Source organism: Xiphias gladius, chromosome 20 (genome assembly GCF_016859285.1).
Source record: "Xiphias gladius isolate SHS-SW01 ecotype Sanya breed wild chromosome 20, ASM1685928v1, whole genome shotgun sequence".
Classification (NCBI taxonomy): domain Eukaryota; kingdom Metazoa; phylum Chordata; class Actinopteri; order Istiophoriformes; family Xiphiidae; genus Xiphias; species Xiphias gladius.
Window position 1 is genome coordinate 9,572,682 of NC_053419.1, and position 26,531 is coordinate 9,599,212.

General features: G+C 39.7%; 2 protein-coding genes across 6 annotated transcripts in view; one reads left to right on the top strand and one right to left on the bottom strand.

Annotated features, from left to right (window-relative positions):
- The window catches only part of si:dkey-247m21.3 (5-hydroxytryptamine receptor 4), a 51,179-nt gene extending 50,941 nt beyond the window's left edge, over positions 1–238 (bottom strand). The window contains exon 1 of the mRNA XM_040157647.1: positions 166–238. The gene's annotated coding sequence lies outside the window, so the exon portion shown is untranslated. The remainder of the gene's footprint in view (positions 1–165) is intronic.
- A 566-nt stretch (positions 239–804) lies between these two features.
- LOC120806851 (cytochrome P450 26B1-like) lies at positions 805–25,956 on the top strand. Of its 5 annotated transcripts, none has more exons than XM_040158338.1 (11): positions 805–876; positions 4,487–4,564; positions 5,202–5,286; positions 5,434–5,469; positions 5,693–5,832; positions 6,249–6,372; positions 7,052–7,196; positions 7,590–7,700; positions 11,074–11,201; positions 17,800–17,887; positions 22,575–23,895. In XM_040158338.1, exons 1-11 carry the CDS (start codon positions 822–824, stop codon positions 22,734–22,736), a joined length of 1,152 nt encoding a protein of 383 aa, XP_040014272.1. In that variant the 5' UTR covers positions 805–821; the 3' UTR covers positions 22,737–23,895. The 5 variants fall into 5 exon arrangements, with proteins under 5 accessions (XP_040014272.1, XP_040014275.1, XP_040014271.1 ...); XM_040158341.1 differs by lacking the exons at positions 805–876; positions 22,575–23,895 and adding exons at positions 2,205–2,966; positions 25,903–25,956; XM_040158337.1 differs by lacking the exon at positions 805–876 and adding an exon at positions 2,205–2,966.
- Positions 25,957–26,531: the final 575 nt, after the last annotated feature.

The window sequence follows — 26,531 nt, forward strand, 5'->3', positions numbered from 1 at the left end:
TGTTTGAGTTGCGCTTCACGCAGCAGAACGTGTCTCTGTAACATCCTGGAAAAAGGAAATGCCTCTTACAAGTACCTGTTCTACCTTTCTTAATTCTCTCTGTCGAGCTTTTTTAATAAAAAAAAAATAAAAAAATAAAAAAATAATTCCGTGTAACCTGCTCACCTGTGCCGGGCTCCTCGCCTCCGTTCCTGCGATCCAGACGCTCCGGTGCGTGCGAGTGGCGCTCATATTCCGGCTGAAACCAGGGAAAAAAAAGAAAAGAAAAAAAAACCATCCGATCGGCAGGAGCTCCAGATCAGATGAGTGACACCAGGCTACAGTCCGCTTGATGCCGCGGGAAGGGAGAGAGAAAGAGAGACAGGGAGAGAGAGGAGTGATAAAATATGATAAGAGGACTAATTGACATCTCAGATTTAGACTGGGCTCATCTCTCTGCCCAATACACATCAACGTGCCACAACCTGAGGGACAGGGAATGACCTAGAAGAACACATACAGGCAAATTATATATATATATATAATTTGCCTGTATGTGTTCTTCTAGGTCATATATATATGTGCGTGTGTGTGTGTGTGTGTGTGTGTGCGCGCGCATTGATCTTGGTGTTGTTTATTGTTCTTTTTCCTGTGAGTTTGTACATGGCTAAATTATATTTTGACGCTTTGGCAACATTGTTTGCGAAACTTTCCGCGCAGACGAAGCACCTTTGAATTTGATTTTGGATTTGGGGTTTGAGAGCGAGGTGATCGCTGCTGCCACCCCGTGGCTGCACGAGTGCCACGACACAGAGGAGACACAGCCGCGGAGTACGGCTGTGATGCCCGACACAGCGCGAAGCAAGGGGGCCCGGAAAGGAGTAGAAGCTCAAACTAGTGAGGACATTTACTGCCAGTGTGAAATGCAAAATGTTTAAATAGCAATGCTCTGCTGCGAGAAAGCCTGAGTACGGAACACCATATGGGAGTTGTCTGCGATTTTACGCGCAGCATTTACAAAATGGCCTTCCTCTTGCAACATTAAGGAAATAGTTCGAAAATATGCTTTTTCACTCTCTTGCCGAGAATGAGAGCCGACTCACACCACTTTGATATCCGTGCCGTAAACACAGCGTGCTGCCCGCCGCCGATTGGCGGTTGGCACACAGACCGGGGGGGGGCAATTAAGTAGCCTGGCTCCCTCCAGAGAAACGAGAATCTGGCTGCCAGCAGCTGTAGAGCTCACTAATGCACACAGTATATCTGGTTTGTCTAAGGCGGAGACGCGATGCTTTGTGGTGCTGCGGCGTTACTACGACCGCCACGACTTCTAACACTGGCTGTGATGTTGCCAGGCGACCGGTGGAGTAGACGTGCTGGTAGGCGGATTCGGTGACGACAAATAAAATGCCACTAAATCACTGAACTAAAAATGAACTAGTAAAGTATGTTACACCGTGTTAACGTTTAGAGAAGCAATTATTTAAACAAAAAAATTGACTAAAATAAATAAATACTGTAATAAATAAAATACTATTTTAAATACTATAAATAAGATTGCTGCAGAGCTTCATGACGAAATGAAGTTAGGATTCTATGGTTGCTATGGGTTGCATTTATGTACGGTGGACTCGGAAAGGATGCAGACCCCTTCAGTTTTTTCACATTTTGTTATGTTGCAGCCTTATGCTGCCCCCCAATCAATCTACCCCATAATGACAAAGCAAAACCAGAATTTTTGAAACTTTTGCAAATTTATTAAAAAGGGAAAACTCAAATATCACACTGACATAAGTATTTAGACCCTTTGCTATGACACTTGCAATTTAGCTCACGTAAATCCCATTTCTCTTGATTGTCTTTGAGGTGTTTCTACACCTTGATTGGAGTCCACCTGCGGTAAAACCAATTGATTGGTCATGCTTTGGAAAGGCACACACTTGTTTATATAGGGTCTCACAGCTGACAATGCATATCAGGGCAAAAACCAAGCCATGAGGTCAAAGGAACTGCCTGCAGAGGTCAGAGACGGGATTGTGTTGAGGCACAGATCTGGGGAAGGCTGCAAAAAAAAACCAAACTCCGCTGCACTGAAGGTTCCCGAGGGCACAGTGTCCTCCATAATTCTTCAATGGAGGAAAGTCTGGAACAACCAGGACTCTTCCCAGAGCCGGCCGCCCAGACAAACTGAGCAATTGGGGGAGAAGGGCCTTGGTAAGAGAGGTGACCATCAGGTTCTACTCACTTAGTAGTAACTGGTAACTAGACTGGCCTACGCCAAGGCCAATATCAAACAACATACACCAGACTAGAGAGATGAAAAAATCAAATTCATAGTAAATAATCCGGATATGCCCCAAAACGTAATGGGTTCTTACCTCGCCCATGCCCCATCCCTCCACAAAGTTCAGTACAAATCGGTTGCGTACTTTTTGCGTAATCCTTCTGATAAACAAACCAACACAACAGACAGTGGCGAAAACATAACATAGGTAGTAGGAAAGAGGAGTAGTGACAGGCAGCCCTAAATTCCCGAAAGCAGCTGAACGCATCACTCTCCGGTGTGGCCGGACACCTTACATTCAGAGAAGACAGTGACAACAATGAGACAGCAGTAATCCGACACGGCCCCGCGGATTAAAAGGATTAACAGTCGATGACAGCAGGATTTAGTCTGAACCCGGGTCCGATCTTAATAAAGTTTGGTGCCAGTGTTGTTTGAGCAAAGAGCCGTTTCAACATCCACCTCGCGAGCCACACAAACTGGGCCACATCGCGTCCCCAACCCCGGCCCTGAATGTCTAAACTACCAGGAAATGCAGGTCTGTCGGTGCTCGGGGACAAGTCGCTGGAGTTTTACCGCGACCCAGTGAGCTTCTACCGGCAGAGGATCGGGAAACACCGGGGCAGAGTGTTTCAGTGCCGCCTGCTGAACAGGCCGACCGCCTTCATCTGCTCCGTACGGGGGATGAGAGAGCTGCTCTGCGGTATGTTGTCCGTGTGTGTGTGTGCGCGCGCACGTGTGCGCGCCACAGGTGTGCACCAGAGTTAAGGGAAAAGTAAAAGTGTGGTTCCCAGTGAGAAAAAAACACCTCAGTCAGTAATATTCCTTTATTGAATCATACTGTATGTTATAGTCTGAATGAGAGTTCAGTGAGCTAACAAAAGGGACATTTCCTCTATATGGGGTAAAATTCCCTCCGGGATTAGTGTGATCAGTCATGGGAGAGACTCGTGATGGGGAGGAGGGGGAGGTAACTGGGATGAAGTTCTATTGTAGTTTTATTATATTCTTCCACCCTGTAAATAGGCATAGTTGTGCTATTAACTATGATATATAATAAATATTAAGATGTATTAAACATTTTCCTAACGTTTTCAGCATAAATCTTAAAAGAGGCTACTGAAGAACTATAGACAATCATCTGGGAATATAAAGGGAATAAAACAGGACATTAAATGAGATGATACATGAAATAAATTGATAGAATATAAACACAATTTATCAACTCATATGATTAATGTAAATATGCCCAACTCCTCAATGCACCATCAACTTTGGCTAAATACAGTTCAGTCTAGAGTTAGAAAAGCTTCCTGATTTAGATCAGGATCTCACTTGGTCCATTTCTTTTTTCCATTTTTATTAACGGCCTCCCCTGCACTTGTTCTGAATGTTGTTCATCTTATTATTGTTATATTGTTATTATTATTGTTTTGTTTTTGTTTTTTTCACATTTTGTATCATTAGATTATCTTGTTGTTATTTTAGTTTTTGTTAAATGTTCTGTCTAATTGTGTTTATATTGTATTATTGTCTTTGACGACCCCCTTGAAAACCAGATTGTACATTTCAAGGGGTTATTCCTAATAAAGAATTTCCAATGTCACAAAATTATATAATAATATTATAATATAAAATATATTTTATTTTATATTATAATATTCGTGACCAGGAAAATGTCATGTTAGAAGTTAATATCATTTAACATGATGAAATACCCAAATAAAGGAAATGATAGCACCTTGTGTTAAGATTTTAAAAAATGCACGCACCATTCATTAGATCACAAAACAAATAAGTAACTGGACTTTGAAGGTTATGAATTTTATTTTTCAAGCATAGGGAAATATACTTCCCTAAAAGAGGCGTTATGTGAGTCTACAGTCTACAGTGCGTATATTGCAAATATTACCATCATTGATTTTATTGTTTGTTTCTCTGTCATTTTGAAGAAAGGTGGTTTATAAGAACCTATTTTTTTTTCTTTTCGACTTGTACATTAGTGAGTCCTGTTATTTTGCTAAGCTTCCCTGGAACTGTTTCACCTCCAGGGATGCAATCTTACTGTCTTGCTCTCTCCTGCTTCGTTTTTAGGACACACACACACCTGCAGACAGAATCAAACCCATCACAGACATTGAGTGTCTGATTGTGTAATAAGTGTGTGAGCGGTATGTATATATGTTTGTGTTTTATGTAATCAGGTTATGTTGTGTCTTTCAGAGAAGTCCAGCTTGTTTCTGAAGGATCCGACTGACTTGATGATCAACGTGTATGGTGACACCATTGTCACCTCTAATGGTAAACACACACACACACACACACACACACACACACACACACACACACACACACACACACACACACACAACAACTCCACAAATACCACAAAACAAAGCCTCTAATATGGCTCAGAGATGCTCAAATATTACAGCATTAGTGCTTCAACTATTATTTCATTAGTTAATTGACAGAAAATTAACAGTAATGATCTTGATATTCATTTAAGTAATTTTTAAACCAAAGATCTTTGGGTTTTGGACTATGGGTCAGACAAGACAAGATATGTGAAGATGTCACCTTGGACTCTGGGGACTAAGGATGGGCGTTTTTCATATTTTATAAACCAAAGGAAACTGATTAATTGAGAAAATAATCGGTTGATTCGTCGATAATGAAAATAATCATTAGTAGTAACCAGTGTCTGTTAGGCCAAGACAGCACCAGCACTGATGCTTTTGTTAAGAATAAAAAAATAATAAAATAAAATACAGAAGGTATGACTAAGGCTGACACTTTATACATTTAAAAAAAAAACAATTTTGCCCCTTTCTACAATATATACCTTACACTTTTGTAATACAAGATCGTAACTGTAAAAATGTGCCTAAATTCTGCTCTGGAAATATAAATATGAGTAACTATCTGTGTGTCTCAGGTGAAGAGGCATGTCTTCTCCGTCTATCCCTCAGCAGCCTGTTTACAGGAAGTTGTTTGAAGTCATCAAGCGATTATATCACCAGGTAGGGAATGTAATGTTATCGGAACAGTGTTTCAGCATAAATTCATATTATATTTTGCCTGTGATGGTGGTAGACATTCATGTTTTCGTGGCCGGGAGAGGGATGTGGCTCTGTGATGTGTTTTTCTCTACCTCTTTCTCGCTACAGTGTATGTGTGCGCTGTCTGAAGGACCTCTCTCTCAGGTAGCACTTAACATAAACCTCCAGCACTCAAAGCGTTTATGTTTATACAGTATGCTATATTTATCTGTTTTACAGACTTTTGTCCACAGTGACTCCCATATAACCCATGTTTAGCACTAAGGGGGATTTTTTTTACTTCATATTTACATTACAGACTAATTATTTTAGGACAGTAATAGTAATGTATGCCACTAATTGATGCAACTGATCTATGCTTGCGTAGTGGACAGCCAGAGTGTGTCTACTCTGTCTTTAAGCGCCTGGGGACGGAGTTGGTTTTGGGCCTTTTTCTGAACGTACGAGCGGAGGAGCAGCCCGAACTATTCCAGGAAATCGTGCAGCTCTGCACCCAGCACTGGCATGGTAGGGACACACAGATCTGCTGTATGTACAGGACAAACAAAAATCCACAACACACACCCATTTAGTTTTTTAAAAATAGACAACCAAGTACAGATGTGTGTATGGAGCTACCTCTGACCTTCCTAAGCAGCCTAGTTTTTTTTTTTTTTTTTAAATTTCTGCAACAATCAGTTCAGTTCAAACAACCTGCTCAATAAATGGTTGATGAATTTGTCTTTTATCAAAATGCAGCACTGGTATCGTCAGACACTCGCTCTGAGTCTTTCTCTTGCAGGCTTGTTTAGTAAGTCAGTGTACTTATTACACAATACAGCATTGCAAAATGTACCACTTCCCCTTTCATTTCAGTTCAATCAATATGTCTTTCGATGCACCTTTGACCGTGTTTGTGCGTTTCGTCTGCTTTCGTCCCGCAGGCCTGATCTCTGCTCCGGTGAACTTGAAGGTTCCTCTATGGTCGTCGGGCTTCTCCACTGCTCTGGACGCCAGAGACAAACTGATGGACATCATTAAAGACAAACTGGAGAATGACACAGAAGGGTGAGACTGCACCTGTTTTCAAAGAAGTGTAGAAGTTGAAGTGAAGACATTTAAGTTGAAGACATTTAGTACTGACAAAAATCCAGCTTCTCCCTCTGGTTGCCGCTTGCTGGAGATTGCAAATACCAGTAGTTATGTTCGCATGCAATTGTTGTGCAAGTTTTGAATGAAATTCTTAATGATCTGCAAAATAAAATGCAAATCAGAATAGTTCTTCATCAACTACAACTTTATGGGAATATATAATTCCACAGTGTTTTAAACAGTGTGAGGAATGTTTCCACTGGTTTTTATCATATCTTCTCTCTTTCAATATTCCAGCTTTTTTTTTTTTTTTTTACTTCAGGCAACCATTTGTTGGATTTCTGCTAATGATTTTTTTTTTCTTTTTAATTAATTAATCTATTTTTTTTTTTTTTTTTCAAAATTCAAAAAACTGTGCCAAACACAAGCACCTGGAAACATAGTCAGGTCAGGGATTTTAGGGATGAAAAATTGTACTATTTGAACCCAAATTAGGCAGAACTGCAGATTTTCTAAGGCAAGGTGTGTAGTTTTTAGGCACATGGTTGCAAATAAAGTGAATAAAGTAAATTATCCACTGAAAATAGAGATGGCTCTTCATCATCGCACTGCCATTCTTATGCATGAATTTCTCTCTCCCACTGGCCCACTCTAGTTTTGTTGGCTCTCTGGGCTCTTTGCCGCTGCCGGACTCCAGTTCTGCCTCCCAGCATCTCCTGCTGTTCATCTCAGCTCTGATCCCCAAAGCTCTGGCGTCGCTGCTCACCTCCTTCACACTGGCACTCCTCGGAAACGTACAGGTAATACAACCATGGACAAAGTGCGCATGTTGACAAGACAAAATGACAATCCTGAGATATCCTGTAAACACTAACACACAAACTCTGTGTGATTCAAGGTTCACACGGACTTTGTAGACGTAAAAGTGCCAAAGGAAAATAAGGCATTCTTTCGAATTTAATTAAGATAATCAAATCTATCATCCTTATTCTTTAGCTCTGGGCATTCTTAGATCAACTCTTGATTAAAAACCCAGTGATGGAAATTGGTATTAGTACAGTATTACATGTAAAATGAGAAATTTACCCGTGTGTCTTTTCTTTCTGAGCAGAAAAAGAGGCGTCTGTAATAACCACAACTATGTGCCATAACCTTTCTTTACAAATAAAAATCCTCTCTTTCTCCATGTTCAGGAGCAGACACGTCGGCGAGCGACAGAGGACCCTGATTACCTGCACAGAGTACTGCTGGAGGTGCAGAGACTCTGGCCTCCTTTCATCGGTGGACGCAGAATAGCTGATCAGGTAGGACTGCCCGGGCGGGATACTGAAACCCATCCTGTGGATTTTCATGTAGCACTAAATGAGAACTGAGTGTTTATCATACTGTGTTTTGAATGTGAGCCATCCAGTGTCACTTTGGGGACGGGCCATCATCACGATGGCTTTAGACAAGCCATCTAACACGGATTTGGTCATGGTGACTGATTTTTCAAGAGCACGGAGGGTCTGTGAAAAACCGGGACACGATGGTGTGCTCACCACTGCCAGCAAATGTTAGTGTATCGTCGAGTGTGGGGGAGTTGCAGATTCAAATTTGGCATCCAGATCAAACATGTCTGAGTTTGTTTCACATTTTGGATCTGTGGTAGATGCAGTTGTCCAGAACATCTTGACAGTCAGTACAAAAGTAGAAAAAGACGAAGAAAGATCAATCCCTGGATTATTAGTATTATGAGCATCATAAAGAGCCAAAATAAAAGCGAGAGAATAGTGAAATAAATTATAACCCATCTTATACTACAATTTGTCAGCTGTTTTTTTTGTCCACTTTATAATAAGAAATGTGAAAAATAAATCCTAATGTTTACGTCACTCATTTTTATACAGATTCAAGAAAGGCAAGACTTTTAACAAGGGCTTAAGTGTTGTTGGACAGCTAAATTCCCTCCTTAGAAAACCCGATGTTAATGTTACTGTTGACAGAAATGTCTCTCGTTTCTGTACACTTTGAAGGATTTTTTTCATGGTTGCTATTGTATCTTTATGTATTAAAGTGGCCCGGGCCGGGATCTTGTTTTGTTGTTTTGTGTGTTGCACTTCATTCCTCTAGATGGCGACAGATTACTGTAGATGAGGCTCTTCCACTGTCAGGTCCTCACTCCCGAGTGTGCTGCGCAATACCAAGACCTACAGGGGCTGGACAAAGTAACAGCATCATTTTACAGTGCATTAGCGATGCAGTAAATACAAGTTTTGTCAATCTTATATGGTCATTTTGAGGCTTGTAATTTTGCATTAAATACCTTTCAACTTGTGTTGGTGGGTGTCTTGTAACAACCTCTTTATTTCTGAGACTTTTCCTCATGCAGCATTAAAGAATTTTTTTTGAGACAGAACTACAAGTGAGTCTTATTACGTTGATTACTACTAGTGCTGCATGAGACCTTTAACAGAGGTCTGACTATCAACGCTTGTATGAGATTTCAAGGCAACGTGAGACATGAAACATCATTAGACAAGTTACTGAGGCACAAAGAGGCCACACGGTCAATGTCTGAAAATGGAAAATTGTGAGCTTCGTTGAACTGGTATTTACTCCAGGGCTGTTTTATTGTGTTAGAAAGTGTTTGTTATTTTGTACACCCCCTTTTTATTATAAATTGTTGCATGTAAGTGCAGCTATCAGTTCCACCTGCTTTGTTTACTTTTTAACTTATTATCTATAATTTTTTATTAAACATTCTAGTCTAGCATAACCTGTGTTATTTTAATTTGTGAACTGCATACATTTCGTTCATTAAAATGATTGCTGTTACGCTTTATGCTGGTATGACATCTGCACTGTCAAGCAATAGTATCGCACTTTTAATCCAAATCCCGTCTCTTGATTGGCCGGCTGCCTGCTCAGAGGGCGTGGTGTTCAAAGCGTCCCTGCCTTCTCCCACACCCTGCTACGTTTGATCATTGTGACCTCATCACACAGGCTTATGCAACAGCCCAATCAGCATTGATCCTTCCCTGTGATTGATTGGCTCGGCTCTGCCAGAAGGAAGGAAGGGAGGTGGGGGTCAGGGTTGGTGTCGGGGGTGGTGGGGGGGGGTGATGTGTGCTGGTGATGCCGTGACGCGGGGTGGAAAGTCATTTGTCACTTCTAGGAAATGCACCAGTACACTTTGGTTCCCGACGGCCTCAGTGGGACAGGGGCTCATGATGTGTTGGGTTTTGGAGAATTTTAGAGGAGAAAGAACAAGATTTGTGAGGCCATAAAGGTCAGGATATAAAACAAGGAAACAAACGTGAACAAACAAGAATAAATGCAGATGGCTTGGCTGTCATCATGGGAGGATAAAGTACTTGAATATCTACGGTGCTTCTAAAAGACATATAATTATAATTTTTGCTGAAAAGTACTAAAGCCAAAGTACAAATGTAGCTCTTTTAAAGACTACCTACATTTAATCAGTGACATATTGCTACTGCCGCAGCCCTTCCCCTGCCATTCCCTTTGTATAACCTCAAAAACACTACTAAGTAGAAGAGCAAGAGATAAGCGCTGGATGTGGATTGCAAAGAGTTAATGAGATATTTATGTGTGCAGGTAGGTGTGTAAGAAAGAGAGAGATTATTAGTATTCACAATCAGGTGGAAAAAGTAGAGGCTCCATCAGGTGGAACTAACATATGCAATAGCTTTAACAAGTTGAATGCGTGAGAGTGACTGAGAGCAGGTCGGAGAGGGAACAAACTCACATCTCTCAGTGAGAACCCCGAGAAAGAAAGAGATTTGTATAAGATTTTCCACTCCAGCAGAGAGAGGCAGAGAGAAAAATGAGAGGGGGGGGTAGAGGAAAGAGAAACAGTGATCATGTTCTCCGGCAGTCCATTAGTGCAGCTACTAATGGACGGAGTGAAAAGGTGAATTAAAAGGGCAACAACTGGGTAAGTGGCCTTTTTGCCCCAAGGTGGCTCCTTCCACCAGAAAAACTAGCTCAGGAAATTTTGTTTAAAAAAGTAGTTATAGTTTTCATTCAAGCAAAACATCAGGGTTAAAAATGTCTCCCATTCATTTTGGTTCAAAAGGGTATTATAGCATGTTCTTACAATGCCATCATTTCAGTGTATAGGTGGTGTGCAATGCCACTACTTACTTAAATCTGCTTTACCACCCTTAAACTCCTGTTCAACAGTTTTTACAAGACATGGGTGTGTCATACGTGAAGCAGCCTTTACTTTGGCATTTGCATGATTTTCCAGTTTGAAAATTGAGGGCGCAAGCCAAGTTCAGCCCATTTTCCAACACCTGGATGTTCATGAAACAAAGAGTGCTAAGAGTTGGCAGCAATTTTAGCCTGTGAAAGTTTACAGATTTGAACTTAAACATCAAAATTGAATTTCCCAGTATTTGGCAAGCTTTTCACATTTATTTATCATTCGAACAGATGCTTCAAAGCCCAAAAAACACATTATGGACGGTTGTAACTGCATGAAAACATAGGGAGTTACTAAGAGAAAAATTAAGAGATCATCACAAGACCTCATGAACACACCTTTCCTTTCATGTATAGTAATGTGAGTATAATAATTTGTTGTTCCCTTCTGTTTGTTTTTGTCTGTGTTTGTGTGTCTGTGTGTGTGTGTGTGTGTGTGTGTGTGTGTGTGTGTGTGTGTGTGTGTAGGACTCCACCCTTGCAGGTTGTCATGTCCCAAAGGGTTATGGTGCAATATATATCAGCCACGCCGTCCACCGTGACCCAGAGGTGTTCCAGCAGCCAGACAACTTCCTACCAGAGAGGTGGAGCGGAAGGTGAGGATGTTAGATTTGTTCTTTCTGTTCATTAAGTTTAGGCCTTGTTTCAGAAAATAGACCAAAATGTGCTTCCTCCTTATAGTTTAGAAGTTGGGTTTAGTGTTAAATTAGACGAAGAAGAAAACAAAAGCAGGACACAAACAAGTTGTCAATGAAAAGTGAGGTTTACTGTATAATGTACAAAGAGCCCCAATGATAAGTGCAGCAAAACAAGGCAAATGGAAGAAAGAAAACATAGTACATTTAAATTTTGCAATTTGTTGACATGTACATGCATTTCCTTGTATGTTTGTGTGTATTTGTATCTGTGCTTATGTTCATGCATTTGTGCAAAGGCTTTGGGAAATACTTTGCATAGAAACACCATTTGCAGCCGTAAATGAACCCTCTGACCCAGGCTCGGTGGGTTGATATTTTATCCGTCTGTGGTCACTTTGTCTGAATGTTACCACAGCCCAACATGCAGAATGTAGGATTCTTAAACATTGCGTTAAGTAAGAGTATATTTACTGAGAAAGTGACAGAAAAAGGGATTGTTTGGTTAAAACGTATTTTCCCCTTGATTCGAAAGCATTTTGGTCAAAACCACAGTTGTGGCCCTACTTTATGGGAAGATGTGACCTTGTCACCCCAAATCATTAAATCAAAATCAGTTAACTAGGTCCTCGCTAGCTATCATCCCTTTTAACAGTCTGAAATTGTTGAAATTGATGTTGGCATTACGACCACCACACTCTCTAACCTTAGCCGTCTATGTTCAGTGCATCATGGCTAAAAAGGTTAGTAACGCAGAAATCAGAAATACTGTACAATAAAATACAAATCTATGCAGCTCCACAAACTACAGTCTCTAAAAAAAACAACCTTTCTGACACTGTATCAACAAAAACTACATTGGGGGGTTCACAAAGGTTGTGTTTATTGCAGGACTGTACTGGATTTAGTTACTAAATGCAAAGGGATTTCTATTTTTATGGTCATTCATGAGGTCACAGTGAGTCAAAAACTTTGCAAAATCTCAACTCATCACTGATATCTTCAGACTTTGGTTTTGTATAATTTTGTATAGATTATCAATGATCACCCAAGGAGAAAACAATATCAGCGGCAGAAATACCATTTTCTGCACCCAGAGGGGTTTCTCAAAACGAGATGAAGGGAAAATATTCATAAAATAGGAAATCATAAAGTTAAGAAGGAGTACCACAAATAGCTCCTGGAGAGCACCGAACTTTCCAGAACGATAACATAGGTTTTCAAAGTGGGATTTTTGAAATTTCATCATGACACAGGTTCTTTTTCCAAGAGATATCCTCACAAAATACATCTTAAGTTAAAAAACATTATGCCAATAAAAATAGGCTAACAAGTATATAATGTTGGTCAGGTTATCAGCTATTTTCAACTCATTCTAATCTGCATTAATGCTACTAACTCTCCATAGGTTGTTTGTGGAAGCAGCTTATTAAGGCCCATGTTTTAATGTCAAGTGACGTCTCGAGGTCAAAGTGAGACAGTATCAGTCGTTTCAGCAAAGTGCCCATAACATAATATTTGCGTTCAAGTGACAAAGCCCTCTAGTGGCCTTAGCAATTGTGACGGGAGGATAGGAGGAAGACAGGTGACGATAGTACAGAGCGTTAGCAGGAGTTTGGGGTGGATGGATGGGTCCGCTGGTCAGCGTTATTTCTTCTAACCATGACCACGATCGTTCAGTAACCTTAACCATGAATTTACTATTGTAACCATGATGTCGCAAGTCTAACCGTAAGGAAGTACTTATTTTAAGCCAAACCATGATCTTTCCCTAAATCCTAACAAAGTAGGCTTTGTGCTTAAACCTAAAAAGGGTTAAATATTTATTATTTCATAGATTGATTTTTTTCAAAAATGTATCTTTGGCACATCATCAGCTGCTGTTATAGACACTCATTTAGGAAAACGCTCCTAGGGGTCATATCGGGGGGGGGGGGCAAATGCCCTGTATGGCAGTTTAGATTGTTGTTTTTGGAAGTTAAGTCACAGTTCGTGTTACATTGTGGATTGCTTTAGATTGGGTGGCGCTACTGATTTTTCCTAGCCTATTTACATATTAATAAAATCTTTATCTTTAGCGAAGACATTTCTTAAGTTTTAATTCTGCAGCCCAATTTAGTAAATCACTAGTTTAAAAACTAGATAGTAGTTATTAAGAACTAAGGAAGAACTTTATGCACAAATTTAGTGATGAATTTAACTTAGTCTGGGGTCAGGACTGCAGTGTGCTTTATGATTATGTATTTGAAAATTATGCTGTACATTCATACGCCTACATCGTTACCATAGCAACAGATGCAGATAGATTAACAAGTGAGGGCTCAAATCAGACCTGATCGTTCTCACATATACTGTACAGCACAGACAGACAGCCAAAAAGATCAGATTTGAGAAAAAAAATGACTTCAGGACACAACTAGAGATGCACAAAGAGACAGCTGAAGACAAGCTATGGGTCAGCATCCTTCACTTGCGACCTTCATTCTCTGTCTGCTCTGGTAAAATGAAACCTGATCCGGCTCCTTCACTAATTCACTCTCTCAGTCAACGGTTTTTCTATTCATCTACTTCCTCTATTCGCCTGTTTATTCTCATTCATGTTTGTTCATTCAGGCAACAGAGCAGAGGGGGAAAAAAATCTATGAATGTATGTATCTAGGTAGCTGCTGCCATGGAAACTGGTCACCTGACACCATCTTTACTAATTCTGTGCGTGTGTGTGTGTGTGTGTGTGTGTGTGTGTGTGTGTGTGTGTGTGCATCCTGCCTTGCATCCCTGCAGGATGAGATGGGGTTAGGGAATGAGTCAGAGGAGATTTTCCTTGACACAGTATGACGTAAAATCTAGAAAATGCATGATAAAAATATACAGAAAGGTTAATAGGAAAGTGTGGAATGTACCATACTTGCTGAAAACTCTGGCTGTAGCTCAGCCAAGGTCAACGACACCCGGACTTAAAGCATATGAGGATTCTGAGCATTAAAGAATAAGTCTGGTAGTATTCTGTGTCAACGAAATCAACAACAAATCCCATTAAAGACTAAACCTGACAAATATTGCCTGTGTAGCCAGAGCCTGACATGGCCCACTCATCTGTGCCATGCAGTAGATCTCCTTTATTGTGAAAAACTAACAAAAAATGAGCCACACCGTTGTACTGGGTGAAATGATTCTTCATTACAATGAGCACTGGCAGTATAGTTTACTTTGAATCGATCCCAGGTACACCATCCTGCTGCTATAAATATTCATTAGTGCTCCAAATTTACAATTTACTCCTGTTTGAATCATGTGTACTAAAAACTACAGTGACCAGCTGTTTTAGAAATGATTTAGCCTTTTTTTTTTTAAAGGTAAGACAGTAACTGTAGGGATAGAGGGTTTTTTTAGTGTTACAATGGTATGTGTATACTAGTTATCTCTCTTAACTGCTGCTCAAACTAGTGAATTTCCCTCAGGATGAATAAATTAGCTGTCTTTCTGTCTGTCTGTGTGTTTGCTGTATCTCCTCTTGCAACCTTCCACTTATCTTCCAGTCTGTTTCTCTTTCCTCTTACCAGCGTCTTCCTCTGCTTCTCCATCTGTCAGTGTTCCTGGAGACTATTTTCCTTTCAGCCTTGATAGTTGCCTGGCTCCTTTCCTTTCCACCTGGCTGTTTAATTTAATGACTACAGTTGTTACATAACAAGCCCACCTACAATAACTACAGTTTAACCACATCGTCTGTTTGTGTGTGTGTTTGTGTGCTATAGTTGTGTATATTTTCCGTTGTGTGTGTGTGTGTGTGTGTGTGTGTGTGTGTGTGTGTGTGTGTGTGTGTGTGTGTGTGTGTGTGTGTGTGTGTGTGTATGCTTTTCCAGTTGGAAGCAAATATTAGAGCTAGCAAGTTAACATCATATCAGCCAAACGCCCACATAGGCTCTGGCCATAGATAAATGAATCGGAAACGCCACGAAACAGATAAAAATCACAGCTGCTGCAGCGGGTTGTGTTGCTAGTTTTAGATACATCTAAAAACGTAAAGTGGCCCTCTTGTCTAGAAAAACACTGATCTGCGTCTATTTTTATTTGTAGTGGAAATTCAATATACCAATCACTGCATGAATTATAAAAAATGATAAAAGTCAGACCAAGTCCCTAGAGATTACGTAAGGTCTGTTTGTCATGGTTTGTGTCTTAATAGATAGTATTGATTATGCAGGGGTTGTTCAATTCATTTAAACTGCAGTTTTAATAATAGATTTACTGTTTTAAAACACAGTGTGAGACAGGCACTACGAGGCAAAAGGAGCAGAATTTATTCCTGGTGATGTCACGTAATATTGTCAGTTTGTTGTTTATTGTCAGCAAGAAAACAAACAAACTGTATCGTGCTCATGCTAGCCGATTATTTATTTATTTTTTTATCATTATTGGGAGCAGGGCTTGTTTTGTTTTGTTTCGTTGCACTAGCAGTTGCTATGAGCATGAACTTAACTATTTTACATTGACCCGATAAATATCATAATATGTCAACTTAAAATTTGTTGTCTCTGTAGGTCGACATACAACAATTTGTACAGCTGCTTTGATCTCATCTTATCCACACTTGTCGCCATTTTTCTTTCGCTATCTTTTCATGAGCGTAGTTAGGTAGCTAACCGTGGGAATCAGCTGTCAGTTGGCACGACACGAGGCAAACAAATCTGAGAGTAAGAACCAGGCTAGCTCAAAGGATTCAAGAAGTTATTTTGTCTGGTTTTGAAAAAATGAAACTAACAAGTCCTTCATTAGTATGTATTGGAAACAACTTGTCTTGTCACTGCATTGCATTCAGGTCTACTTTTTGCTAGTGTAGACATTTGTCTTCTCTGCTCAATTTCTCCCATTATGACTGGTGAATGTTGGTCCTCTAAAGAGGCTTTGTGCTGACACAAAAACTTAGCATTTACCATTGATGTTTTAGATCACTTAAACATTTTCTGCTATTGAGCAACCTGAAAATGTCAACATAGTATCAGAGCATCTTTCTGAATCCCTTCTACTCAAACTAACAGTTAATTGGATGATTTTCATGTCCCCCTGGGCTCAGACTTCAGTGCTAGCATTTCAGTCTGTTCTCTCATTACACTTTATACCAGAAAAATTAATTATACTGTAAAATAGATTATACCCTCTGATTCACTTCCCATCCACTCAGCATATTTGATATAACCTTATGCGGGACTGCTGGGTAAGACTTCCTCCGTGTGTCTCAGTATTACAAAACTACATTGTGCTCTACACGTGTTACTGTTTCAGGATGGGCCTAATAGTACATTAAACCATTAGACAGATGCTGCAGAGAACACTAATATTCTCCCTCTTTCTGTGGCTCTAACTCACACACACACACACACAAACCCTCTCAAACACACTGGACTCAGACTATACACGCCGCTAATGCTTCCTGTTTGCCTTTAATCAGAGCTCAGGTTTCAGGAAGACAGGATGCATTAGTGGTGAGAGGGAAGAGATGGCCTGCATCAGCAGGCTGTTGACAAACCTGCCGGCTTGAACCAACCAGCATCTCTTTATGTTAAATATATTTTGAGAGGAGTTATGCCGGAGAGTTACAGACAGCGTGTCAAGTTGTGTTATTGTGCCCCTTCAGACTTTTTCATTCCTCTCCAGAGTCCATGTGATTTTCTCTTGATCCCCAACAACAGAAGTTTGTAATTTAATTGCCCAAATGCCACAGAGAGGTCAGAGGTCAGATGGGTACTATTTTGAGTCCTTTAACTTTGAACCTCAAGGAGGTTTTGACCACTTGTAGCCCTATGGAGAAATGTCTATCTCCATTTTGTTTGTATCATGCATGGTAGACATTTTTGCCACCAGTTTCACACTATTCCACTGATCAACAGTTGGTGGAGGTAACATGCAAATAAGCCTAGCGATGTGGCCACAAAGGCAGTAAAAGAAGACTGCACGCAAGCAAACATGGACATAAAGAGGGCAGGATTAGAAATATTTAAAAAAACAGCTTTGCAAAGGAAATATACTCAACATCTTCGTTAAGATCAATGAGACACACAGTAGGTTTTGGTGAGAAACAGTGAATGTAAACATAACTTTTGTTTGTTTACATCTAAAAAACTCCACAGGGCACCTTTAAACTCTCTGGCTGGATCGGAATCAGATAAAGGACGTGTGTACAGTAGGAACAAGGTTTACTAACCACTCGCCACCAGTTGGGTCCTATCATTGGTTGAGAGACTGTCTTAAGTGACGTCTGCCCATCATGTCACCATCATCATCTGATTTTCATATGATGTCACATCTGATGATCGTCCTGTGGAAAACAACACCTTTTTTGACAGTTTTGTTAGATGCATTAAACAGTGGCGTGATGCAATCATTATTCTGCTGGGCAAATGACTATGTTAAGCGCCAAATAAATATCAAGTGTTTTGTTTTACCAAAGTTTTGACTTCCTATAACTCTTGAGGCTTTGTCAGAATTTGGTTTCTGCATCTCTGATTTCTTTACACACTTATGCATTTTTGAGAAACCATGTAACTGTGTTTTTTATGTACAGGAATGCTGGCCAGGAGCACTTCCTGTGTTCCTTCGGCAGTGGGCCCAGGAACTGCATTGGATCTAAACTCACCAGTTTCTTCCTCAAGGTGACTCCATTTCTTTGTTCATAACACCGCGCCACAAAAACACACATACATTAAATGACTCAAAGAACGGTCTCTTCACTGTGCTCATGAATTTGTGTTGCATTTAATGGATGTCTGTTAGCCAGAGAAACAGACACTAAGAAGAAGTTAAAACGCTGCGATGTTGAGACATTTGAGTCGAGCTGCCTCAGCGGTGCATTTTCCATCTTGAGCCTCTGGGTCAAATTTGAAGGGAAGTCTACTGGACTGAGTGAAAGGTTGATGAAAACTGTACTTCCAATGTGTTTATCTTCCACAGAGAGGGAGGAGAGGTGAAACAGAGCTGATGTAAAACATGGTCCGAATTTGCAGAAGTAGTACCGCAGCAACATCAGTATCACCCATGTGAGATACAGACAACCAGTTAGGTTGTCCTAATTTATCTAGAGTAATTAGAGATATATAAAATAAAATTGCCTTGTTTGGGAAAAAAAATTACATACTGCACGTTTAATCAGACTTGACCAACTTGAAGTCATTAATCAAGAACTGAAAATATACATTTTCTGGACCCAAGATTTGGCTAAGACCAAACAAAGACACAATGATGTCAAAGGAGGGTAATTATCATGCAGATTCAGCCTTGTAAAATTAAGCTGAAATTATATTTTCCATGTCTGCATAGCCTGAGGGCCCATGCAGCCTAAAATTTACAACGCACAGATCGTACATTCCAACTGCTTGAGTAACGCGTCCACCTATGCTGACAACCAGTGTAGTTTTTAACAGAACTGTGTCCACTGTCCACTGTCAATGCTGTTTACTGCATTTGTGTCCTTGTCTGTAAACAGCATTTTAAGCAATCATATATTAGAATATTTCACCGAAATAGCACTCCTTTAACAATATGATGAAATTCCTCCTTTCATGATGTCTTGCTGTTGTCTCTTAGGAATGTTTCTCCTCAAGCCATAACTACCAAAACAGCTGAGATAATATACACTATATACAGTTTATTCTATTTTTATTTAAGGGAGAGTGTGTGTGTGTGTGTGTGTGTGTGTGTGTGTGTGTGTGTGTGTGTGTCTGTCTGTGTCTGTGTCTGTGTATATTAGAGATATCAGACGGAGAGTCCAGGTACAGTTTCTGCTGTTTAAACCACCTGACCTTCTCCATGGCAGCATTCACCATAGCCACAATTGCATATCTCTCATGAGACAGACAGAAACACACACATACTGTGCTTACACACATACTAAAGGTGTGACAACAGGAAGGAGAGAAATGAATTTCCCATGTAGGGGTGTTCTCTCTGGGAATAGATGTGTGTATGTATGTGTTGGGAGCCTTGACGCTGGGGACTGCAGGGGTGACAACAAATTGAAAACAACCACTGCGGGCCAGTGGATCCCCAAGGTTTTAACTGGAACTGGCCAAAGCTCGTGTAGGTTAAAAAATTCTGATAAAAGGATTGAATTTTTTTTTTTGGTTAATTTGATTGTTACAACCAATGAAGTGAAATCTTTTTACTTATGTGACTGTTTGGTAATCTCCACTCCACTTAGTTGCCTCGATATGGTTGCTAAGCTGCGACTGGGCAATTGCTGTTTTTGAGAGGTGTTGAGATAATGGTCAATATTTAAGAACATGCCTATGTGCCTATGTTGTACTCATAGACTATATGTTAACCTAACTGATTTAACCATGAAACCTGTTTTCCACAGTCAAACACTTGAAATGTACAAAAGAAAATGTAGTTCTGTTTTATTTCGAGTCAACGGGCTACACAGTCTTGTTTTAATAACTTCATTCATGGGCAGGTCAACAGCTTATCGTTGCTGTTTCTCAATGAACATAGCTAGAAAGACCGGAATAGAGAGCAGCAGGAAGGAAGCAGATTGTACAGGTCAGCCAATAAGAAGCTTATCTCAGCAGTCCACATCTGTTGAGTCAGACTGTTAACTGTTTACCACCTTCTGCGCTAGATCATTAAAACAGCATATATATTTTTTTCTTCTCAGATTATTAATGAGGAAAAAAAAACAACACATGCATACACACGTAATATGGATGGGCGTGTTAGTGCAAGCTATCCAAAATACAACAGTGAGAGATGACTCAATCCTGCACACACACATGCAGACACACGCACACACACTCATGAGTCATTGTAAATGTTCGGCGTGATTGAATGGAGCTCAGGTGAAATTTTCAGTGGTTTAATGATCTGCTCTCTCCTCACTTAGCTTCTGTTCTGTGGGACAATCATATCTCATTATTTAAAACTGGATTACTTATTCTAGATAACCAGAGGCTGTTTGTTTTTTATTGCTTCAGCAAGTGGCATGAATGAGGTAATGCAGGCACAACATTGGTCTCATATTCTTGTTCTCCAAGTGGACAATCGGTATTCATCTTCCCTTTTCATATACATATTTTCTCCATTATATACTGTAGATAGGAAATCTGTAATCGAGGTTGCAAGTCATTAACCCATGTTGTACCACAATTATAGCAAGTCGTGCGCATGCTTTAGTCAATAATGGGCACATATTAAGTAATCATTTTGAAAACACCTTACTTGTGGAATTTGAGAGAAGGATCTGGTACAAAAACTGTCAGTATTTACATAATTTAAATATGTACTAATACTGTGTAATGTATTAACACTAACAACCAGAGGCTGGTAGGTGAAATAATTTAAATACCTCATGGAAACTGAAACTACTCGCAGAAGCACTGCAGTAAAGGTGTGTGCTATTTAGGCCAAATTCCATTTAATAACATTTGTTGGCCGATGAGCTCTGTGATGTGTGGCTGTCCAAAGCAACAAGAGATAAATAACAGAAAGGTCCAATAAGTATCAAACAATTTGTGCCAACACTGCAAGTGTATTGCAGTGTGTAACTGTATAGCTTGGGCCATTGGTTCTATTAGTTATCATGACCTTATTCTCAGTAAAGTAACTGCTGTCAGGTTGGTCAGTTAGGTTGTAAACTAGCCCAAGTAAAACCAACTATTAAAAGAAGGTCTCAACAGATCTCAGTGATATTTATATAATTTGAATTTATCATCGGTTTGATTTTTAATTGGATTAAATTGAATAATATAATTACATTTAAATTATTATTTTTTTTAATCAAAATACTTGTATTTTTATGGAAAATAAATGAATTAAATTTATAGTTTAATTAATGTAATTCAAAATTAAACGTTTGATTTAATTTTATTACATTCAAATTTTAATCTAATTTAATCTTATATATAATAATTTTTTTATTTTATTTTTCATTCAATTTTTAAATCTGATCTAATCCAGTCTATTTCCTTCTCACACTCCTAGGTATTGATTAATGTTTCATTTCGCATTCACTGACACAGACCCCTCACCTTTCAACCAGTCACTGTAGAAACAGTGAGTAAATGAATTCAGGAACAGGGGTCAAACCCATCCCTTCCTCCCCAGTAAAAAGTGGCTCTCCGCAACTTTGAGCAGCATATACACTGACTGACCCAGCACTGCTGCATCATAATGTGAGAGAAGTATACACACTGTCCATCGCCTTGTTAAAGTTTATTTGCACTAATGATGTACATGTGCAACCTCAACCCTCACCGTGTAACCTGCTCTGTTATGGCTGAAGGACCAGACCAATTGGCTGTTGAAAGTGTGTCTGATTGGCTCTCAGTGGGCTGACCACTTGCACATGGCACGCGCACGCACAAACACAAACAAGCACGCGCAAACACACACACACACACACACACATGAGGGCGTGACCAGAGTAAGAAATAGAGCGCAGGGCTCTAGGTCAGAGATGTGACTCATCGCCTCCTCGCTTCATCCTTCCCCCATACTCCCTCATCCCTACCCCCACCTTCATCATCCTTCCTCCATTCCCTCACTTCTTTCCTCCCCTCCTCCTTCCCCGTTCATTCATCCTGCTTCTCCCCCTCTATCAGGAAAATCTTCATTCATAAAATGGAGGGAGGCGGGGCAACTGGCTGTTGCTGTTGGATGCGATTGGTCAGATCAGTGGCTGAGTATCAGCAAATGGGGGATGTTGGCTGTGATATCACCAGCCACGGAGCTCTGGGTGCACTTAGCATGTAGAATGAAATAGAATAGAAGATCCTGAGGATTCCTGTCTTGTGGTGCCATACTTCAGCTTTTTTGGTTGCAAAATGAGAGAACTGCATACAGTGAACTCTTCCAGATAAAAAGTATCATATACTTTAAAAATTATTATATAATAAAAAAAATGATCAACCCTCAGATTTTTTTTTTTTTTTAACTAAGAATTGCTTATAATTTGATTCATTGCCACCACCTACCAAGTTCAAATAACCAACTGTTCCATTTCAGCTTGGCTGCTAAAAGGTATTGCAGTATGACTGCTATTTCCAAAACTGGAAATCAACACACAAACAGACATTAAGTGTTACGGAGGCTGTAGCTTTGGAAGTTGGAGATCTATTCAATGTTGGCGGAAGCTCTTTCTCTGCCAAGTACCTTCCACTTTAACATTTTGTTTTTGCTTTGCTGTAAAATTAGAAAATTGTCATTTACACCCTCACTGCTCTTATTTCAACATATCATCTGTCAGGCAGAAGATAAGTTCTGTTTATGTTGATGCAGCAAAGATGGTGAAAACAGGGTTGTTTTTCCATGTGTGTGTGTGTGTGTGTGTGTCTGTTTTGCTGCTAGGAAGTGTGCATGTACCTGCTAAAGCACTACGCCTGGTGTTTGGACCCTCCATCACAGGACCTTGAGTACAAATGGCTGCCTGTGTCTCGCCCCACCAACCCCCCTACCATGTCTTTCACCCAACTGGATCAGACCAGAACTGACAAGAGCGACACGAGCTAGGGATGCACACTATATTTAGTGATGTACCTGCTGATAAACTGGGGGAGAAAAAAACAAAAAAAGCCGGCACATGTCTGGGCACACTGAGAGGGAAGTCATCAAACCGTGAGGCTTTCCCCCGCTGCATATAATACAGTAATCATGCTGGGGAAAGCCGAGGAGTGTGCTGGTTTCACTCTGTGTGTTCCTCTGCCAGATATTCTGCGGCTTTCTTTGATGAATCTGCAACAGCAGACAAAATGAATGACTCATCTATCCATTGTTGAATCTGACACTGCTAGACAGCGATTTTTTTTTTTTTTTTGTCAGTTTTCTAATGAGTCAGATATTACGGTTTAAGAAAGATCACAAAACATGAAACTCCTTGGCTCATTACATGTAATTGCAGTAACATGTCTTATACATCAGACATTGCTTCAAGGTTGAATTGAGATACACCTTCCTTTTTCTTTTTTCTGTCTTTTTTTTTCATGGTGGTGTGTTTTTTTTTTTTTTCCTCACACTGCAGTATCAGTGTTTAAACCAAGTGACTCCAAGGGAACACACACGTGCACACACAAACACGGAAGTGAGCCCCTCAGATTCCATCAATGACTGCAAACCTGTCTCCCCTCCCCCCTCCACCACCTAGCAACGACCACTGCTTAGCAACAGTTCGTCATACTGAAACTGACTTGCTTCATTTTAGTATGCAAGTCTCTCTCTCTCTCTCTCTCTCTCTCTCTCTCTCTCAAACTCACACTCACACACTCTAACCTGGTTATTTTTGAATGCATTCAGTCGGCAGTGATACGCACGCCTTCTGAATGACATGTAAATTATGCCAGAAGGCGTTTCAGAGCACATTTTAAATAACCTGGGTAACTTGAATGATTTGTATGAATCATAGACCAAACTACACTTGTTCTCTTCCTTCTACACTGATAAATGTTAGTTTAATTTTATTTTTATTTTTAATTTATTAATATAAAAGTGTAGTAAACTTTCTGTTGTGCTTCTTTGCACTTGTCTTTCGTAGCCATTTAAACGCTGTAAGTGTGAGGTGTCTTTCATATGGTGTCTTATGGTTTGGCGTATGAAACAGTGTATAACTTCATGTAATGTACGACATCCGAACTATCATGCTGCATTGTTATCCTATGAGCCTGTCTGCTACGTTTTAAGTAAAAACTGTTCAAAATTGGAGTGTTTCATTTGAGTTTTTTCAGTTGCTTTATCTCATTAAATTTACAGGTGAAATGTTGTTTAATTTTGAATGCTACTGATTCCTTTTCTCAAGGTGTCCAAGCCTTGTTTTCAGTTTGGGGATTGGTAAGATTGTTGGTGCCATAGTGCAGGGCTTCCCACATAAATTAATCTGAGGAATCACCGGATAATTAAAAGGGGGAAGAAAGAAAAACCTGTCACACAAAATGTTTATCTTTTCAGATTTTGGTTTTCTTTTGAAATACTGGACACTTCCACCTTTTCAGGCCTTGTAATGTCCTTCAAATGACACTAGCTGACAAGGAAAAATCCCTGCTTGGTCTAACTGCTCGTGTCCATAACAAGGGAGGAGGCGTCACAAACAAACTTAGACTCATTTTAAGGTATCGTAAACAAAAACAAGTGGAAACCCAGCCATAGCGTGACTCATAGTGACAAAGTGTTAGAAAATAAAACAATAAGTGCTCTAATTGCTTTCACCCACGTTGTAGTTAAAAGAGAAAAAAATCATCCTAAGGTATAAGAAATTACTATCCAGCAGTAAAACCCAATTAGAGTAAATAAAATAAAACAAAATAGCATACTAATAGACAAGAAATACATATATTAATAATACTATATATTAACATCTACACATATAATATACAATATATTAATGCTGTGTTTTTTATATTCTTTAACGTATCCCAACAGCAGTAATTTTTCTTTTCTTTAAATAATATGTTCATTCTTAACTGGAACACGTTCAGCTACAGTATGAATAAATCCTGGAGTGTGTAACATGTATGAAATGTGAGCTATGCCGTTAATGCTGTCTGCAGTCTGCATAATTAGCCATAGGCATTTGTCTCAGAGAGACGCTTTTGTCCTGCGGAGAGCTGCTCAACAAACCTACTGTTGTCTTTGCTGCTCTCTCCCTCTCACACACACAGCTGTATTGCCTCCTATACGCACTGAACCATGCTGCAGACAAGCATATTCCTTCCTCATCTCCCTCAGTTGTCTCAGTTTCTCCGTCTCTCTCACAAACACACATTTGCAAACATAAATCGCACGGGATCTGGCAGAAAATGGGATTCTTGTGAACAGAGTGGTATGACTCACTGCTCTCCCTACACTTATCCGTTAGCTGATGCTTCTACTCACAACAATTTACGACAGGCGAGAGCGACTAACACAGAATCCTCTTATGCACAAGGACGCATGACTCTATTTTATTCATTTAGAGTAAAAATGCAAAAGCGAAAGAGTGAAATCTTATGTTTTATGTATTGTATTTTTCGTGACATTTACTCTTTAGAGCTATTTAATTATCGTCTTTTTTCTGTTTTACCCTTCTGATCTAGTTTAAAACACAAAGAGGACACCGGCAGACAAAACATTTGAAGAACCATACTCATGGTTTCCATGTTTTAGCTGATTATCTAAAAATCATATACACTTTAATGTGTGTTATTTTCCAAAGCATATTGTAAGTTTTAGATTGACTTTCTTTCCTCCTTCCGTCCGGGGAGCAGCTGGTTTGAGTTCATGTCTGTAGAGTAAAAATGCAGAGAATTGAAACTTTCTTTAAACTGATAATGAAGAGGTGAATATTGTGTAACATTAGGGCAACGTTACATTAACATGGTACTGTGGGTGAGAGCAAGGAGGTTAAAGGGATAGTTTGACGTTTTGGGAAGCACACTTGTTAGCTTTCTCGCTGAGAGTTAGATGACAAGTTGGAAGCTACTTCCATATGTGTCTGTTAAATATCTGGCCCCGACCAGCAGCTGGTCATTTTAAAGCTCAATAATTATATATATTGTTTTTTTAATCCGTACAAAAACTGAAGTGTAGAAAGGCACTTCATATATGTTCATACATCCTCAAACTTCGTAATAGGTTAATAGTCTAAAACATGCAGAATACGGATTTAGTACTGATAACTACCGGATTTCTGTTTCTGCACACTTCACAGATAAGTCATTGATTTCATTTGGACACGTGGCCTGTTGCAGGAATTCAACCCAGGACCTTTAAGTCACCTGATGGACAGATCAGCGTTTCATGCAGCGCTTTTGTTGCCTTCCACTCTAAACCAACTATTTGTGCTTCTCCTTCACGTTGTAAAACATAATAAAATAATAATAAAAATCGCCTGACTGTGCACCCTCAAACAATGCCCTAGTGAATTTGCCCTTGTGAATGTCATTTTAACGAATTTCAAGAATGTGATGAGCAGAGGAGTATTTTTTTTTTCTCTTTCATACGTATGGATTACAACCAGATGCAGCTCATTTAGACGTAAGTGGAGCTCATTATGTGCACTAGATCCTTCATTCAGTACAGTTCAAAGTGTTTGTAACGCACATGTAACTAGGAGATTATACTAGACTGATGTATGAGGTAAAATCATATTCACAATTCATACAAATTAAAACTAATGTGAAAGGTTGAAATTAGTAATGTTGAGACGGACAAGGTGAAAGTTAAGTAATGCTTCAACCTTGTTTTGTGTCTTGTTGTTTTCCAAGGACAGAGGACTTCCAATATGTCTGCCGGATGATGTTTTAATGAAGGGACAGATCAATAGATGCAGAGGAAAGG

Bases quoted from the DNA above. Each gene is read 5' to 3' on its own strand.
- LOC120806851 (XM_040158337.1), top strand. From the start codon at position 2,777: ATGTCTAAACTACCAGGAAATGCAGGTCTGTCGGTGCTCGGGGACAAG. The intron at 6,373-7,051 runs GTGAGACTGCAC...GGCCCACTCTAG, and splicing joins CTGGAGAATGACACAGAAGG to TTTTGTTGGCTCTCTGGGCT. The intron at 7,197-7,589 runs GTAATACAACCA...CTCCATGTTCAG, and splicing joins CACTCCTCGGAAACGTACAG to GAGCAGACACGTCGGCGAGC.